Source organism: Equus caballus, chromosome 11 (assembly GCF_041296265.1).
Source record: "Equus caballus isolate H_3958 breed thoroughbred chromosome 11, TB-T2T, whole genome shotgun sequence".
NCBI lineage: Eukaryota > Metazoa > Chordata > Mammalia > Perissodactyla > Equidae > Equus > Equus caballus.
Genome location: NC_091694.1, coordinates 13,679,000 through 13,696,714, shown reverse-complemented (window position 1 = coordinate 13,696,714; position 17,715 = coordinate 13,679,000). Strand labels below are relative to the sequence as shown.

Below are 17,715 nucleotides of genomic sequence, written 5' to 3'. Positions count from 1 at the left end.
GAAGAGTACAACAACAACTATATATTCTCCACCTAGATTCACTACTTATTAACATTTTGCCACACATGCTGTGTCTGTGCATGTATTTTCAACTTTACTTTTTTTTTTTTTTTTGATTTCTGCTGAACCACTTGGAAGTAAATTTCAGACATCAGGAAAAGTCACCCCCAAAACATTCCAGCATTCCCCTCCAATAATCACATTGCCATTATCACCCAGAAATTTCATGCTGATACAAAGACATCTAAAATACAGTCCAGCCCCCAAATGTCCTTTATAAGTTGTTTTTTTGGATCCAGAATCCAATCAAGTGTTACAGATTCCATTTGGTTGTCATGTCTCTGGTTTCCTTTAATCAAGACAAGTCCCCTTGACTGTTTTCATTTTTCATGACATTGACATTGCAGGAGATCAGAATTTGCCAGCCCAAATGTGTGTCTTTGACTTATTTTTAAGAACACAAGACTAAAAAAATCCCTGACCTTTCCCCTAACTGCCTAAAAGAATCTAAGATAGAAGGCCTGTCCCAGGAAGGAGCTATCACCATAAATGACTCGAGGCGTGGTAGACAGGAAGGCACCTAGCAAGGCCTTGAACAGCAAACATTTATTTATCAGACATTTGCCTTTCCATCTCCAAGTGAATTGCCTTCCTCTCCTTTGAAGTCCCAAACCACTACCCCCACATCCTCCTTTGTCTCTAGTTGAAGACAGTTTTTAAGGTAGTGGCTTCAGCCATTTTGGCGAGTTACTCAGACTTCCCATGTACACATGTTATTAAACTTTGCTTGATTTTCTCCTGTTATTCTGTCTCATGTCAATTCAATTCTTAGATGACCCAGAAGAACCTAGAGGGTAGGGCAATAGTTTTCCTCCTCTACAGCATTTTTTAAATGTCCAGGCCAGTTATCAAGCAGAATGTCCCAATATCTAGATTTGTCTGTTTTCCCCCCTCATGATTAGATTCAGGTTATAAAATTTTGGCAAAGATACTTGGTAGGTGATATTGTATGCTTTCTAGTACATTACATCAGGAGGTACATCCTTTCAGTTTGTCACCTTATTGAGGCTGAATTTGATCACCTGGTTCAAGTGGCGTAGGTCAAATGGACAACATGCTACACAGAAAAATATTTACTCCAAGTAACAGTATTCAGACTATATATCCTTGGTGAGATATCATCTATGGATGGAAAAAAAGAGCAATAAGATCCTGACCTTTATGGACTAGGTTTGCTCTTGGTAGAAGTATTGGTGTAATAATTCTGAAACTCAACTGCATGTAATACGGGGTGGAGGAAATGATTAAACACACTGATGTCCTCAGGAACCAGGGATCTGGCTGAGGGAGAAGGGAGAATGGATTAGGGACCAGAGAAAGGTAGGAACGAACCCTGGGCTAAGACCAGAACTGGAAGCACCAGTGTGAAGTCATCAAACAAAGTTCCTACCTCCGTCTACTGAAAGAGCTTAGAAGCAGTAACACCCCAGGAGCACTGAGCACCCCTAGCACCCAGATCTTGGCTTATCATCATTCTTGTTATTTCCCAGTTAAAAAAAAAAAAAAAAAAAAAAACCAAGCTTCCTCTGAGACATTAAGTACAGGTGAGCTCTTCTGTTCCAGGCAGGAAGGAAGTGCTAGAAAACTGATGGGTCATGTCAAAAGGACACAAAACCAGCTTCAAGGGGCTCCCACTGGCCATATTTCAAACAATTTGAACATTAAAAAATGATGGTAAAAAAGAACTTGTGGGCCCAAGCTCCTGCTTTAAAAACTGTATGAGGAGACAAGGGAAAACTTTTCTTTCCGACAAATGCCAGCTAACGAATGTAGAAGGAATCGCCTTGGGGCCGGCTCCGTGCCCAGTGGTTAAGTTCACGCGCTCCGCTGCGGCGGCCCAGGGTTTGGATCCTGGGCACGGACATGGCACCGCTCATCAGGCCATGTTGAGGCGACATCCCACAACTAGAAGGACGTGCAACTAAGATATACAACTGTGTACAGGGGGGGTTGGGGGAGATAAAGCAGAAAAAAAAAAAAAGATTGGCAGCAGTTGTTAGCCCAGGTGCCAATCTTTGGGGGGGAAAAAAAGGCAGATTGGCAACAGTTGTTAGCCCAGGTGCCAATCTTTGGGGGGGAAAAAAAGGCAGATTGGCAACAGTTGTTAGCCCAGGTGCCAATCTTTAAAAAAAAAAGAAAAGAAAATCAGCCTTTTGCAGCCATCATTGTAACAAGTGATTAAGGCTCATCCATGGATGGTAAAACCATTGGGTAAAAGGTTGTTGGTCTCCAAGTATGACAGCCAGACTCCTTATTAATTATAAACAGAAAAAGGTACCTTTGCACTGGAGGGATCTGATGATAATACCTTAACCAGGTGATCAAACGTAGCATCACCAATAACAGATGATCTGGATAAACTTGAGGGTAAGCAGGTTCTTGCAGACCCCCTCTCTCTAGCCCAAACCAAAGGACCAGCTACAGGAGCTGCATCACCTGTGTTCCTCAGCTGGCTCCAAATCCCACAGCCAAGATTTTATTTAACAGAAATTACCTCCAACTAATACCTTTTCCTTCAAGCAAGCAGCTCGGTCCAACTCCTCCTTGCTGGAAGCCCCATACTGGTTATTATATTCCACAAGCATATCTCCCACTGGGAAAAGCATCCTTACACAGCTTTTAGGCAACCAAGAGGCCACCTGCTGTGCCCCCTTTCCCACCACTGACAAAGTCGAGGGTCACTGTGAACCTCAGAGTGATGTCTGGAGTTCACGGCAGGAGGCTGATGCTCTATCCTTGTTGAAAACATAGCCACCTGGAACTTAAAATCTTCCTGTTTGAAAAATAACTCTTTCACTCAGAGCCTATCCTACATGACTCCTAACAACTGTGCAATCTATAAACTGTAAATGGTAGCCCTAACCCTTGAAAATGGAAACAAATTCCCCTCCAGCTCTCCCCACCTCACACTCAAAATCCCCAAATTCCTGGACTGTGTCAAGCACAGTCCTGAACGCACCATGCCCTTCCTTGGCTCTGCATCTTTACTGGAAATGCCCCTTCTCCCCACCTGTCCTCCTGATTCCACTATCACTTCCATGTGAAGCCATCTGCAGCTTCCTCACGGCAGGCGAGGCACTGTTTCCTGAAGTTCAGGAACACACGGGAAAAACGGAACTGTGGGGGGAGCTTGGGAGATCAAGTTTCCACCAGACTTTGAGGCACCTGGGCACTGCCCCATGTTTCTTTCACGTCCTAATTCCCCACAAGGACCTCACATACCAGAATAAGGACCGTCTTAATTACCTTAGCATCTTCAGTGCCTGGCAGAGAGCCTGACACATGCTCAGTATTTGTATAATGAATGGATGAGCCAAGGAATGAATGATTATCATATGAAGCTGAGTCTCACCACCTTGACTCTGTAGCAAATACACTATTATAAGGCGGAAGAACACAGAGGGAATATTATTGTTTTAATCACAAGAACATGATGGCAAGTCTCTATAGCTGGGGTGGTGAGACATGGGCACAGAATCCGACACAGCCCCAGGAAGGCAGAGAGAGGAGGATTCGATCCCTGAGCTGCAAGGAGCTTCAGAGCCCGCAAGGAGCCTCCCCTCCCCGATGGAACTCGTTTTACACTCTCCATCTCCAGGCCAAATTAGCAACCCAAAGTATCTAAGAAAATTAGACTGTTCTGCAGAATAATCTATTTGCGGGAGAGATGTGTTCCTGAAACAGCTATAAAGCATACGATATTTTTTCCATTTACTTACAACATTACATTGAAAATTTGTTCCCATCAGGGAATTTTTTTTTACTACCCCTCCAAACCAAATAAAAAAGCACACAAGAATGTAGAAAACCTATTAAAATCGCATATTGAAAGAAAAAGAATGACTCTGTTCAGATAACATCACCACTGCCCAAAGGCAAGAAATAAAAATATACCCCGAAAGTGGAGGACTGTCCCATAAATACCTCACCAATCTAGGAAGGGAACTTATCTCTGACTTCAAAAGGGTGATTTCTGTCCCAAAGTTTCTATTCTTCTTTGGGAATTATTTTCAATTTGAGCGATTCTGCACAGGTAAAATGAAAATAGAGCTAATCTAGCAATTAACACAGCTGTTCAGGGTTTAAGTGCATTTTCCAAGAAATCACTCACATTTGGACCATAAACTCTACTCATTACGGTTTATTGTTTATATCTGTGCTCTCACGAAAGCCAGGCTAATTCCCACATCCCATTAAGCCCTCTACGAGAGCTCTCTTTCCCCGACCTCTCAAACATCTCCAGTCCTTCAGTCTCCTTTCTCCACGGGGACTTTCCCTGCCCGCTTATCCTCCATGACCTGGAGCACCCCCCAGTGGTGGACCATTTAGCGCCCACGTAATTGACACTTAATTACACTGGACTTGGGTTGCTCTTTAAGTCCTTCACGTGTTCGTCTTTTCCCCGCTGGGTGTAAGTCCCACACGTGGACCTTCTGCAGCCCCTGAGAACCTGTGGAGTGCTGAATATGGGTTTAGCAAATATTTATGGGTTTGCTATTTATTCAAAAACAGACTCTTTAATCAGAGAGACTGGGGAGGCTCATCGCCTGCGGGCGTGGGAGTCAGACCTGGGTTCAGGCCCCAACCCCGTCTTTCTCTACCTTATAACTTGGAGCAATTTCCTTCCCTTCTCTCAGCTTGTTTGTTCCTCTTGAAAATGAGGATAATAATAGTACTCTGTGGAATTGTGAGGGGTCCATGAAACAATGAATATAAAGCGCTTAGCAGAGAGACGGGTCCGGTCCTCTGAACAGTAAGTACATAGTAAGCACTGAATAAATGGGAGCTATTGTTGCTGAAACCATCTGTCAAGACAAACTCGTGCCTGCACTGTGGGTGGGGAGGGTGCAGGCAGGTAACGGCAGGAGGGGCCCTCATGGCAGGGACTGCTCTAAAGCGGCTCTGCTTCGTGTTCCTTGCAGCCTCTCATATTGCAATAAGGTAAGTCTCAGGTCTTCTCTTTGGCTCTTTAAAACAATCTCCAGTGACGAACACAGCTACCTATTTTTCACAACTTTATCAGGTACTATATAAAAATGTGACTCCTCTGATACTTAAACCAAACTTATGAAAGAATGCCAATGTGGGGGGTGCTGGGTGAAGGGTGCATGGGAACTGTGTACTACTTTCACAACTGATTTTTTTTGCATTTGGACCATAAGCTCTACTCCTTATGGTTTATCATTTATATTTGTGTTCTCAGTAAAACCAGGCTAATTCTGATTCTGCAAATCTAAAACTACTCAGAGTTTTAGAGAAATGATTACCTATTAGTTATTTCCTTGAGTTTGGCTTTCCTTCACACAAATAACTATTTTTAAGATAGATTTGCTAAGGACTGAATGTTTGTATTCCCCCCCCTGCAAAGTCAAAAGTTGAAGCCCTAACCCCCTAGGTGATGGTATTTGGAGATGGGGCCTTGGAAGATGGTTAGGTCAGGAGGGTGGAGTCCTCATGATGGGATTAGTGCCCTTATGTGAGATCAGATAGCTTGCTTCGTCTCTCTCCCTCCCTCTACCCTGTGAGGACACAGCTAGAAGGAGACCACCTACAAGCCAGGAAGAGAGTCCTCACCTTGATCTTGGATTTCTCAGCCTCCAGAACTGTGAGAAATAAATGTTTGCTGTTTAAGCCGCCCAGCCTGTGGTATTTGTTAGGGCTGCCTGAACTAAAACAAGATTGCAATTCGTATTGATGCTATCATTAAAATATCTTATCTCTACTTCTACCAGTTAATATTAAGCATTAAACTTACCATCTTTGTGACTTTGGACGAGTTATTTTATTTCTTTGTGCCTTGGTGTCTTCATCTACAAAGCAAACTTCCACACAAGTTTAAAAAGTTAACTGGGACAAGTGCTTAGAAAGTGCCCCTTTGTGGGAAGTGCTCATAAGTGTCAGCTGCTATTGCTGTGTTACTAAACTATTGCTGAATTCACATTCCCAGAGCAGAGCTATATCTATGCAAAATATTTTAGACTAATCCTCAAGAGACTTGGCCTAGATTGTTGCTGTAAGTTATACTGGTTGGCTTTCATGTGTGAAAAGTCCATGTCTAACTCAGTGACGGGTGTTGTCCCCTAAGATGATTCTATAATTGTGAGTCAAGTTCAACTCCTGGCAATGGTGGAACAATTACCCTATGAGTCCTAGGAGAACACTCTTTGCTGTCCTTGCATGATGGGACCTGATCTTTCTCTTCTGCCTGTGTACCATGTGCCACCGTGGCCAGTGCATCTGTTTCCCCTCTGTGTAGTGTTACCTCTGCAAGCCTCCCGAGGCTCAAAGAAGAGACTGGAAAACTTAGGCAGCATCATATAGTTGCTGCTTTTATTACAGGAGAAGGCACGGGGCAGGACCAGCATGCACAGTGTGTGTTTTGCTGTATTCAGAAGCACAACAAGTGAGAGCTGCCCATTTAAAAATTCTGCCCAGACATTCTTGCCTTACAGTGAGCTGTGAACCTCACAATTTAGCTCTATTAACCTATGATGTCTATTATATTGTCAATGGCGGTAGCTTCATAAAGCTAAGGAAAAATATGGAAATGTTTAGCCAATAGGCTTGCGACTTGATGCTACTCAATCCCTTAACACCTCTTGAGACTATGTTTTATGGTAGTTTTCTCCTAAACTGCATGCTCCCTGCCTCCATACATGACTTTGACAAGGTAGGAGCCACAGTAGAAAAGAGAGAGAAACAGTGTGAGGCTGTGATGTGCAGACATGCTCATGGCCCCCACAGAACCCCAATTCCTCTGGGCAGAGAGCATCGGTGCCCATGAGGTCAGAGGGGCCCTGGCTGTTAGCCCAGAGAAGGACAGAATGGACTCTGTTGACAGCATCAGTCCAATGAAAGGAAATGGAGGTGACAGCCACAGCCCCAAATGCAAGGGTACAGGAGGGATAGGTCTGAGAAAATAAAGAAACTTCTCTAAAACACAAAAGGTCAAGAGATTCCATGTCTATGACAGAGATTTTATTCACAAGTCAATCTGAACCATTAGCTATATTTGGTGTTTGCTCCATAAGGTTATCCAGAGGCAAATTGTATTGACTCTTTTCTAGAAACACCTCAAAATCCTTTGATTTTCCCTGAATTCTTACCTGAGAGGACAGTATTGGGTAGAAAATTTGCTTATTTAAAAAAAAAAAAGTGAGGCTATTTTCAAAAGCGAGCCTTCTCTGGAATTCTCTCCTCTTTTTGTTTCCCCTTAAATAGACCCTTTCAGTCTTTGTCTGTAATATCTTCTGGTATTTACAAATAAATAACATTAAAGTTAGTCTTTCCATTTTTATGATAGCCCAGCATTCCTAAATACAAATGGAAAGGTAATACCTTTGCCGATCAAATGAAAACAAACGTCTTGTCAAAAAAAGGAGAGTAGATGGTGGTACACGAGGGGGTCCAAGAGCAAGAAAACAAGGTTGACATCCGAGAGTTAAACCATGAATCAACCTGGGGTGGGTCACAGCACAGACACATCAGAGCATCTTGAGGACACGGGATGGGGTCCTGGGCCAACAACACTCAAGGATAACTTGACTGACAGTGTTGATAAACCTCAAGTGGGTTTGGTGGGAAAACCAAAGGAAAAGCTGCGCTATGACAGAGCCCCCTCAGACACAGCCCCGACGAGGGTCCTGGCCCCTGGATGGGAATTCTGGTCCCACAGCTAGGCTGTTTGTATGAGGTGCACATGGTGTGATAATTAGAAATATAAGGTATAGAGTCAAAACCCCTTGGATCCAATCTTGGCTCCTTGCTTACTCTGTGACATTGCAAGTCTCTGATCTCTCTGTGGGTCAGTTTCCTCTTCTGGAAAATGAGGCTAATAATCCGGTAGTTGTGAAGAAGATGCAAATTAATCTATGTGAAGTTCTTAGCACCGTGCCTAACCCAGAGGAAGCACACACGCTCAATGGTGGCTGCGGCTGCTGATGTTGTCATCATTATGATGGATTTATCAGGTCATCATAGCCTGATGCTATTCAACATCTGGATCATCCATCTGCCTCCCCTCATCCTAGTTCCACTCTTACCAACAGCATTTTGCTTAATTGGCTTCCCTGTCCCCCATCACCAGGGGACAATACACTGGCCACGCTGTCAGAGTACCTCAATCCACAGGGTGGTTCTGACTTTGTATGACATTGAGTCTTTGGGAATTCGGCATACAGAGTGGTCTCCTGGGAGGTGTGTTGACGTGTTAATGTGAATCAGTGGCTCTGAGTCTGACCAGCTCCGAGGCAATGACAAGCCCGGGTTTCTGAGCCTCGTCTCGGCGTCAGCCTGACCTTCATCTGAATGCCCACCAAGAAGTTGCATGTTTTACGCCTCTTCATGATGGTCTTACCTGTGACATGGAGCTTTTCATCGGCAACCTCCGCCTTCAGGTAGATCCGCCCTCTCTTCTCTGTGTGGTCCATCCCGCAGAGGCTGGGGACATTTATCACACACTGCTTGTGCACATTCATATCACAGGCTGTGAATCAAGAAGGCGAAGGGTGAGGCTGGCTGGGCATATGGACTCAAACCATCACTTCCTCAGTGTTTTGGTTGTATGAGCAGAAGTGAAAATGAGCTACCCTCTAACTCGATACTTTGCTATAATGTTTTTGGTGACATAAAGAACTGTTAGCAGATGTCCCTTACAGCTCAGACTTCATGACAATATTCTTAAAATATCTGTACTACATTTGTTTAGTCTTAACTGAAGCAAAATACCCCTGCCTGGTCTTCCGTGAACACTTCAAATATTGAACAGTATACAAAATTCACATAGGTAAATGCATACAAAGCATAGGCTAATTAATATTTTAGGTACACGGAGGCAAATAACATACAAATTTTAAACAGAGGATACTTTTTGCCAAAGAATTTCTTATGCTTCTCTGAGATCACCACTCAGAATGAGAATCTGTGGGTCACGTACAGGAAATTCATAAAATTTTCCTTTCCTCTGCTAACTCTGCACTTTCAAGAAGGCTTAAGTATATGCTTTTGTTGTTGTTGTTTTTAAAGGAACTTGTCTTTGATATTTTAAACCTGTCTTCAAATACATAAATATTACTCCAAGTAAAACAAATACATGCCTGGCATGATAAGCCATTCCTTACTAGCTGACATCACGTGGGTGAGACAGGGGGAGGATAAAAAAAGATCAGTCTTGTTGCAATGAACCAAAGAAACCCTGAAAAAGAATCCTGTGACTGAACACCAATATAAGACTCTGTAGGTGTTCCAGCTCTATCGTTCGTCTACCTTCAAGCTTCCAGAAGGAGGGATGGCCACTGGAATCCTCACACATCCTCGAAGGGACGCTACAAGGCTCTTCTGGAACCTTCAAGGTGGAGCCTTCACACCCGTTTCATTTTGAGTGTTTAATTTGAACATGGTGAAGTAAGTTGCAAAGAGCATCATGAATAATGAATATTTGCTATGATTAAACACTGAAAGCAGGATAAGGGACACAACGAGGAGAGAACAATTAGCTGATTCACAAATGTCAATTGTGTTTAGGCTTCTATGTCCAAAGGTAACTGTTCAAAATCATGTACCTTGGTTCAGCCATAGAAACGCTCTTGAAAAGCGGTGCCATGGACACGGCTTGGGTTAACCAAATCCTATCTTTAAGTGCCTGGGCAGAATTTGCAACTTAAAACAAATGCCTGAGCCTCTGGAAAGGACATGGACAACAGGCAGGGCATCGGAGGAGAAAGTGCACTCGGTCGTCTTCTTGTCTTGGCTCTGCTGTTAAGTGGTTTTATATCTTGGGAAGCTCACTTGCTCTCTCTGATTCCATTTCCTGCTCTGCAAACTAACAGCTTAGCCTAGACAAGTGGAGGCTCACTCCCTCCGCCCCCTCCAAGCAGAATCATATATAGTCTTATAATCCTACCACGTGTAAGGGCACAGGAAGAGGTTTCCTCTCTGCAGAAGTTAAGGGAGGGGTCGGGGTCTTGGTGCCCACCTGCTTATTTCCCTCCTTCCTTGAGGAAGGAGCACAGGGGGCAGCCCCAGAAGCCCTAGGATTCCAAGGAAAAGAGTTGAAAACAAAACAAAAAGCACTGGTCTAGGTCAGTGGTTTTCAAAATTTTTTAGTAATGGAACCCGTTTTTCAAACAAAATATTAAGCAGAATCCTAATACATAAACCAGATGAGTGTTATTTCACTAGCGTAAACTTAGTTAATACATGCAAATTTATACCATTTATTTATTATAAACACATTCATGGATAACCAATAAAACCCTCTGATCCAAACAAAATTTTGAAACCGGCTGTTCGGGATGTTAGGTGAAGTCTCAGTTAAGCCTCAACAACTCATTAATTCCGGTATTTTGTTACAGTTGTACAGCGTCACCAAATGAAGAGTACGCACAAACGGCTACATGCTCTAACAGCGTGCTTCCCAATCCTGGCAGATGCTTCAGTGGAGAGGATGTGGCAGGAGGAACCTGATTGCATATTTTGCCCAATGAGTGAAGCTGTGGCAACATTGAGGCTCCGATGTCATCTCCAACTTGTCAAGGTTGAATGTGTAACACATTCAAGTGTTCGTTTTTGTTTCAAGTTTTAAAATGGTTAAAAGTATATTTACAAGTGGACTTAGAATTTGCACTTGCAGAAACCCTGAAAACCTCGTCTTTGCAATCCTAGGGTTTCTTGGAACATAGAAGGCCACTGGCCTTGATGATCACAAAGCTTTCGTTAGGCTATTAAATTCTACAGCTTTGTACGGTGAAGTAGCCCTGTGTTCTGAGAAATTATCTACTCTACAATGTTCAGCTATCTTGATTTTTTATATATTGTCCTTGCTCCATGTAGAATACACATATAAAGCTTTTGACCATAATAGCAGTCACTAAGGAATGACAGTATACTGATAATGCTTCCCCTTCTACTAGAAAAACAGGCTCAGTAATTACCTTTCTATGTCCTAAAAATATACTTTCCTTTAAACAAATAAATAGCCTGGGGAAATCTCATAATATAAGAATTACCACAGTGAAGATTTTCCATAGTTGTTTTTTTTCCGCCTGGTATTTGATGGAGATACATACAGAACAAAAAAGGAGAATGGGGGTTTGGCCTGGTGGTATACTAGTTGGGTTTGCATGCTCTGTTTCAGTGGCTTGGGGTTCATGGGTTCAGATCCTGGGTGCAGACCCAAGCACTGCTTATCAAGCCATGCTCTGGTGGCATCCCACATACAAAGTAGAGGAGGATTGGCACAGATGTTAGCTCAGGGCCAATCTTCCTTGCCAAAAACCTTAAAAATTAAAAAGGAGAATGGCAGAGCGCTGATGTCCTCCTCGTCGATGGTCTTCAGTGATTAATTTCATCTCTAGCTGGACTGATAGAAATTTGATCTGCCCATGAACACGCAAGGTGAGTGAACTTAAGTAAGATGCCATCCTGGTTTTTATTTTCATTGTGGTTTCAGTTTTAAGGAAAGCCTACTGGATTTTTCCACAGTCCACCCACTAATTAGAGACACAGGAAGATAATGACTATGGTTGCTTAGCTTATTTTAAAGTCTAACCAAAGGTAGAATCTGGAGGTGAGGAGTCTTCTTTCAACACATGGCATTTGCTTTAGGGTTTAACTAGCCTGCATTTTACCGTGATTGAAGATTTCTCCCATGGAAAAACGCGACAGCACCAACTTCATTTATAAATGGGGTGCTTCTTTTGGGTTCACAATTAGGCAATTACATAGTTTAATAAACCCGAACTTTGAGAGCAGAGAGATTCTACCCGTTTTCAGTCTTGTATATATCTGAACAAATTTTCTGTATTGATGAGTGGTGTTGAAAAGTTACTGAACCTGAAGTGCTCTGTAAACTCTGGGCATAAGCTGCAGAGCCTCGCCATCTACTGGAAAGGAAAACTTACTTACTGTCACATTTCATCCCTTGATGGATAAGTCCATACAGCAATGACCCACAGTGATCACAGAAGGTGGGGCTTCCGTAAGTGTGGATTTTAAACTTGTGCTTGCTCCTGGGGTCCTGGGGGAAGAAAAAGCACAGAGCTCATTCCAGTCATTAGAGGACCACATCTTTGGACTAAGCCAAGCTCAGGCCCCACCCACTCCCCATCCTCATGTCAACATTCAATGGCACCAGACTGTGCACCATTCTCTGGGGTCATACAATGGGTGGTGGCGACTTTGCCACATCATATGTTAATAGGCTGCCCATTCTGGGCTGTGTAACAAATACCCATGTTTCCTCTCTTTACGGGGTGTAATTTGCACATACCAGGGTTTCCACTAACGCTGCCACTTCTGGATTTACAGTCATCAAAGCGAGTGAGTGCAAGCACAGTGCTCAGACAGCTTGGGATCTCTGTGTCCCTAGTGCCCAGCACAGGCTGCAGCACAGAGCAGGCACAGAATAGGGGGATTTGTGAAGCTGAACTGAATGGCCCTGGATCCACTCAATGGAGTTTGGGCCATCTCCTTTTGGGCAAGGTTTCCAAAAACACAATCTTCTGTTAAGACCAGATACACACCTAAATTGAGAGGGACATCTTCCTGCTTCTGCACTATTTTTAAAGCATTATATGTATTTGCATGGGGAAACAAGCATAATCAGATCAAAATTGGAAATGCACTGAACGTATGCTCCCCATAGTCCCCTGCTGCAATTTCATTACCTTCTCTAGCATGCCATACAAATTACTGAAGGTGCAGCTAGGCAGCTTCTCTTCAGGGAGCGTTTTTCTTCCTCATCCCACAGACAGATTATAGACAAGGAAGTAAAAATTCTATATAGCATACCACAGTAATTAAAGAGCATGGACTCGGGGGTCAGACTGCCGAGGTTCAAATCCCAGTTATGTGACTTCCCAGACGTGTGACCTTGGACAAATTACTTATCCTTTCCGCCTCAGCTGTAAACTGGGAAATTAACAGCACCTATCCTATGTGGTTGTCACGTGGACAAAACAACTCGATCTTAGTAAAATGCTCAGATGGGTGAATCCACGTAGACCAGGGAAGCTCCTCTGCTTCTTGGGCCTCTGTTCATTAATACGTAAAAGTAGAGGGTTGAGTGAAAAGATCTTTACGTCCTACTTGCACTCTAAAACAATTCCATACTCCACATGTCCATATCAAGACCCTTCCTCCTGAAAGTCCTCCTCCTGAATCATTCTTTGTGACCTGAGCAGCTGTAAAGACACAGCTGCCAGTCACTGAATTAAGGAAGATGACAGAGGAGCAGGCAAAGGGCAGGAGACCAGGAGCTCCACTGTAGACATGTCCTTTCGTGTTTCTCAAACGCAAAGATACACAAAGAAAGATATTCTTGGTTTTTGACTAAGAGCCTAGGTGCTGGTGAGGTGAGGGAATTGCAAGGGTGATTTTGACTTTAAAAGATAATTCACCTTTTGGTTGACTTTGGAATCAAAATCTAAGCCATATACATGCCAAAGAATTATTATGATTACTTATTAAAGACATAAATTTTAGAATTCTGGAATACATCAATCATGCAGAATAGTACAAAGACTAGGAAACCAAACACTCACCTAAGCGCCACTCAGACTTGCTAATGTTAATATTTCCCCCGATTTTTTCACTGTATAAATTCTTGTCCTACAGAGAAGGGAGTGACCTTCAAAATCATGTGGCTGGCGAATATCAGAGATGGGATTTGACCAACGTTTGCACCTTTAACACTGATTCCCATCCAAAAGCTTTCAGAAATCCATCCAGAATGAGGATCTGGCTCCTAACATCTTTTTAAAAATTTTTTATATTTGCAACACATTTTTCTTTTAAATGAGTCCACCACCTGTTTTGTAAATAAAGTTTTACTGGAACACAGCCATATTCATTCATTTACATATTTTCTGTGGCTGCAGTGGCAGAGTTGAGCAGTTGTAACAGAGCCCACGTGGCCCACAAAGCCTAAAATATTTACTATCTGGCCCTTACAGAAACAGTTTGCCAATCCCTGCTTTAGGACCATGGTTTTCAAAGTATGGTCTCTACGTGGCGCCAGCATCCCCTGCAGCTTGTTGGAAATGAAATTATTTAGCCCCTCCTCAGATCAACTCAATCAGAAACTCTGCAGGTGAGGCCTCAAGGTCTGTGGGTCCACTAGCCCTGCAGGTGATCCTAATTTTGGCAGGCTCACTAAAGACTGAGAACTACTGCTTTAGAAGGTTATTCAACAACTATCAAGAAAGTGCCTAATAGATGCTAGTTACATACACGTGTAGATGATTAACAATATTCTTGAGGCAGGCCACTAACTTACTTTCTAAATCTCCCTCAGGGTGTGAAAAAGCAACACCTTCCTTGGGAGATCATTTTTCCCAGGAAGCAGCAGCTGTGAATATGGTCTACAGCATGGCCTTAGCCTTCCACCATTCAAGCAGTTCACCAATTTTTTCAATATCCAAGGATGTTGGGCAGAATGTCGAGGGAAGAGGCCAGTACCAATGAAAAGTTCCCAGGTCCACAGTAAAAGTTGTGTCCTACCACGTGGAGGACAAAGAGGATGCTAGGGGAAAGGGAGCAGCCAGTTTTCCCGCAGAAGCAAGGCATCAACAACTGGCAGTAAATAAATAAAGCATGGCAGCTCACACACAGCCCTCTGGAGGCTGGGAGTGCCAGGCAGCTGCAGGGTGGCTGGCCTGCCAGTTGGTTGTCACGTAGATCTCTACTGATGTGGCACATGGGCAACTTGCTTCACTTTGCAGGAAAACCTAAGTCTTACTCATCCAGCCCCCATATGGCATCTTCAGGCTCTAATCTTTTGGAGGTGTAGGGAGGAAACCATCGCTTCCACTTCCTGTATAAACCTGGAGAATGACCAAGTCTTGGAGTCCTCACACTCCAAAATCATGAGTGGCCAAGGATCGTGACTATAACAACGATAATAATAATAATGCCACCACCACCTGTTTGTTGATCATCATGTGTGTGCACGTGCTTTACAATAACCAAGATCCCTCCTATAAAAAGAGCATTTACCAGGATTCTGGAGACCTGTGTTCTGACTCCTGCCTTCATACAAACTCAGCAACCTTGGAAAAGTCATGTCACTATTTTATAAAGCAGAAATAAAACCAGCCTGCCTGTGTCATAGCCTGGGGTGAGGCTTAACTTAGGGAACCTATGAGAAAGGACTTTGCAACCTGGAACCCTTAGACAAATACAAGAGAGGATCATTACAATTATATGAGCCTTGGAAGTAAACCAAGGTTTGCCTGAAAGGGAAGGAAAAGGAAAGCTAATCAACCCATCCTCGCAGGTGGTCGGAGCGGAGGCCAACTTGGCGAGAAGGCAGGGGCCTTCCTCCGAGGTCCTGAGCTCCTGCGCTCTGCCCAAGCCTGGCTTTCCAAGGCAAACGTTCCAGGCCGAGTGGTAAATTGTGAAACCACCTGCCAACGTGACACACTCATGCACTGTCTCAACCATGTGGACGAGTCCATCTCCCGCCCCGCAGAAACGGAACGCAGAAGCATGGGCACTCTTTTCCAGTCTGATTGTTCTCATCCAGTCTGACAAAAGAAACCACAGAGTTGGCTAAAGAGCTGTGACTTAATGGAGATTTGTGGAAAGCAGCTGTTCTAAGAACTCGCCAGGCTCTATGTTTCTATAAAAAGCCACTAAATAGAGGTGCATTTTACTTCTTTGGGCCCTGATCTCCTCATCTGGAGTCTTGAAGGTGTTGGACCGGATTAACATGTTTCAAGTGGTATTTCACAGAGCCCTACAGTTGTCAGGAGGTGCCTGGGGCTGCTGAGGATGGGCAAGAGAGGGAGGCCGCTGCTAAAAGAAAAGTTCAAAAACAACTGGACTAGATGATCTCTTTGATTCCATCTTGCTTTTAAAAAGAAAATAACAAATTTTTTATTATTTTGAAATAATTTAAGACTCACAAAAATCAGCAAAAAATAGTATAGACTTTCTATGTACTCTTCACCCAGCTTTCCCAGCCGTAACATCTTACATGACCATAGTACATCAGCAAAACCGGGCCACTGCCACTGCCACTGCCACAGTACCATTAACTAAACCACAGGCTTTAGGGTTTCACAAGATCTTACATGCATAATTCCAACACGTTATTTTTATTGTACAACTCAAGTAGAAGACCATCAAAGGAAAACTCTTGCTTGAGCCGTCCTTTCACTGGCTCCAGAGGAGCTTTCCTGAGAGCTGCCAAGGGAATCACACAAACTGTGACTGCTGTGGCGTTCCCAGGAGGCTGTGTGGGGCCAGGGAGGTGCACGGGGAGGAGCTGAGTCCTGGGTGTCTTGTGTGGGAGTCCCACTTGCCCTCAGGTTGTGAGAAGCAGCATCTGATGGACAGGGCCTCAGGACTCTTTCTTACATCTATAAACCTTGACGTTCAGTCCTTCCTCAGGTGACCCCCAGGTGGCACCCCGGCTTCTCTCACTTGCTCTGACTGTTCTCTCCATCTCACATAACCACCACAGGCCGAGAGCCCACCTGCTGAAACACCTAAAAAGGCAACAAGGAAGGCTGCTTCCTTCTCCCAGGAAGCCTCTCCAGAGGTCAGCGCCAGATACAATTCTCCTCTTTCCTCTGACCCTCCACAGCATTTTATCTGTCTTTTATATGCCACTTACACATTCTGCCACTTACGATAGTGGTTACTCTATCTGAGGTACCTCCTCCTCTGTTCCTTCATCATTTCTCTTTCACGCACATGCCAGAAGGACAGACACCTAAACCAGAGATCCTAACGCACATTGCTGAATTCACAACTGTACCAGAACCAAGGCTGACAATGACGTTTTAGGTATTAGTTTTCTCTCTGAGCTTCCTGGAAACCAAAGCAAAAAAGGGAAAAGAAACATAGGTTCCTCTGGGACTGCAAAGACACCTGAACGTAGAAACCTGTCTTAGCAGCCTCTAAATCATTTTGTCTCACATTCGGTAAAAAAAAATAATAAATACATGTGAAAAGAACTACCAAATATTTAGCAAAGCATGCTTTATCACTGTTCACCTGAGGGTTCTAGATAAAATTATCCCACATACAAGTTATGGTCTGTTTGGCTGCACTTGGTGCCACACAGAAATGGCCAGTATACACCAAGTCGTCACTATTACCAAGTTAGTAACATTTTCCCGTTTAGTGCAATACTTGTAAATCTTACTTTTACTTCTCCAGGCACTGGCAGCCTCTCATTAAGTGGAGTATGAAACCTGCTGTCATATGTCAGAAGCCTGACATTATATTATAACGAAAGAGGTTTGGAAACATTCAGCTCAGACGCTTCTGTCATATTCACGGTTGGGGGAGAAAAAGAAGTTTTTGACTAAAGCAATTTTCATAGGCACAAATGAAGTCTAATCCACAAATCTAAATCTAGACCTCTTAGGAAAAAATAACAAAGGGAAATTTCTAGTTCTATGGAAAGCATCTGCTAGCCTGTTTCTCATATCTTAGTTTTATAATATAGCAACTTAATTAGCCTCCCTTGGAAATATTTCTCAGCATTTCTACCAGGACTTTTCAAAGTCTTTCATCATCACCACCACCACTATCACCATCAACCATGTGGAAGGCGTACTCTAGGTAAGTCTGAAATTGCAGTCTTCAAGCGTGGGGATTAATGTAGCAATGTGAAACCTCTAGAGGAATTACGGCTCCCTGTAC

The 17,715-nt window shown here is 43.5% G+C and overlaps 1 protein-coding gene across 6 annotated transcripts in view; it reads right to left on the bottom strand.

Moving 5' to 3' along the window:
* The window catches only part of PRKCA (protein kinase C alpha), a 404,670-nt gene that overhangs the window by 118,174 nt on the left and 268,781 nt on the right, over positions 1 to 17,715 (bottom strand). For all 6 annotated transcript variants that reach the window (XM_023652179.2, XM_023652178.2, XM_070226042.1 and 3 more), the window contains 2 exons: positions 11,965 to 12,076; positions 8,417 to 8,545 (listed from right to left, as the gene is read on the bottom strand). In XM_023652179.2, the coding sequence (XP_023507947.1) occupies positions 8,417 to 8,545; positions 11,965 to 12,076 (241 nt within the window). The remainder of the gene's footprint in view (positions 1 to 8,416; positions 8,546 to 11,964; positions 12,077 to 17,715) is intronic.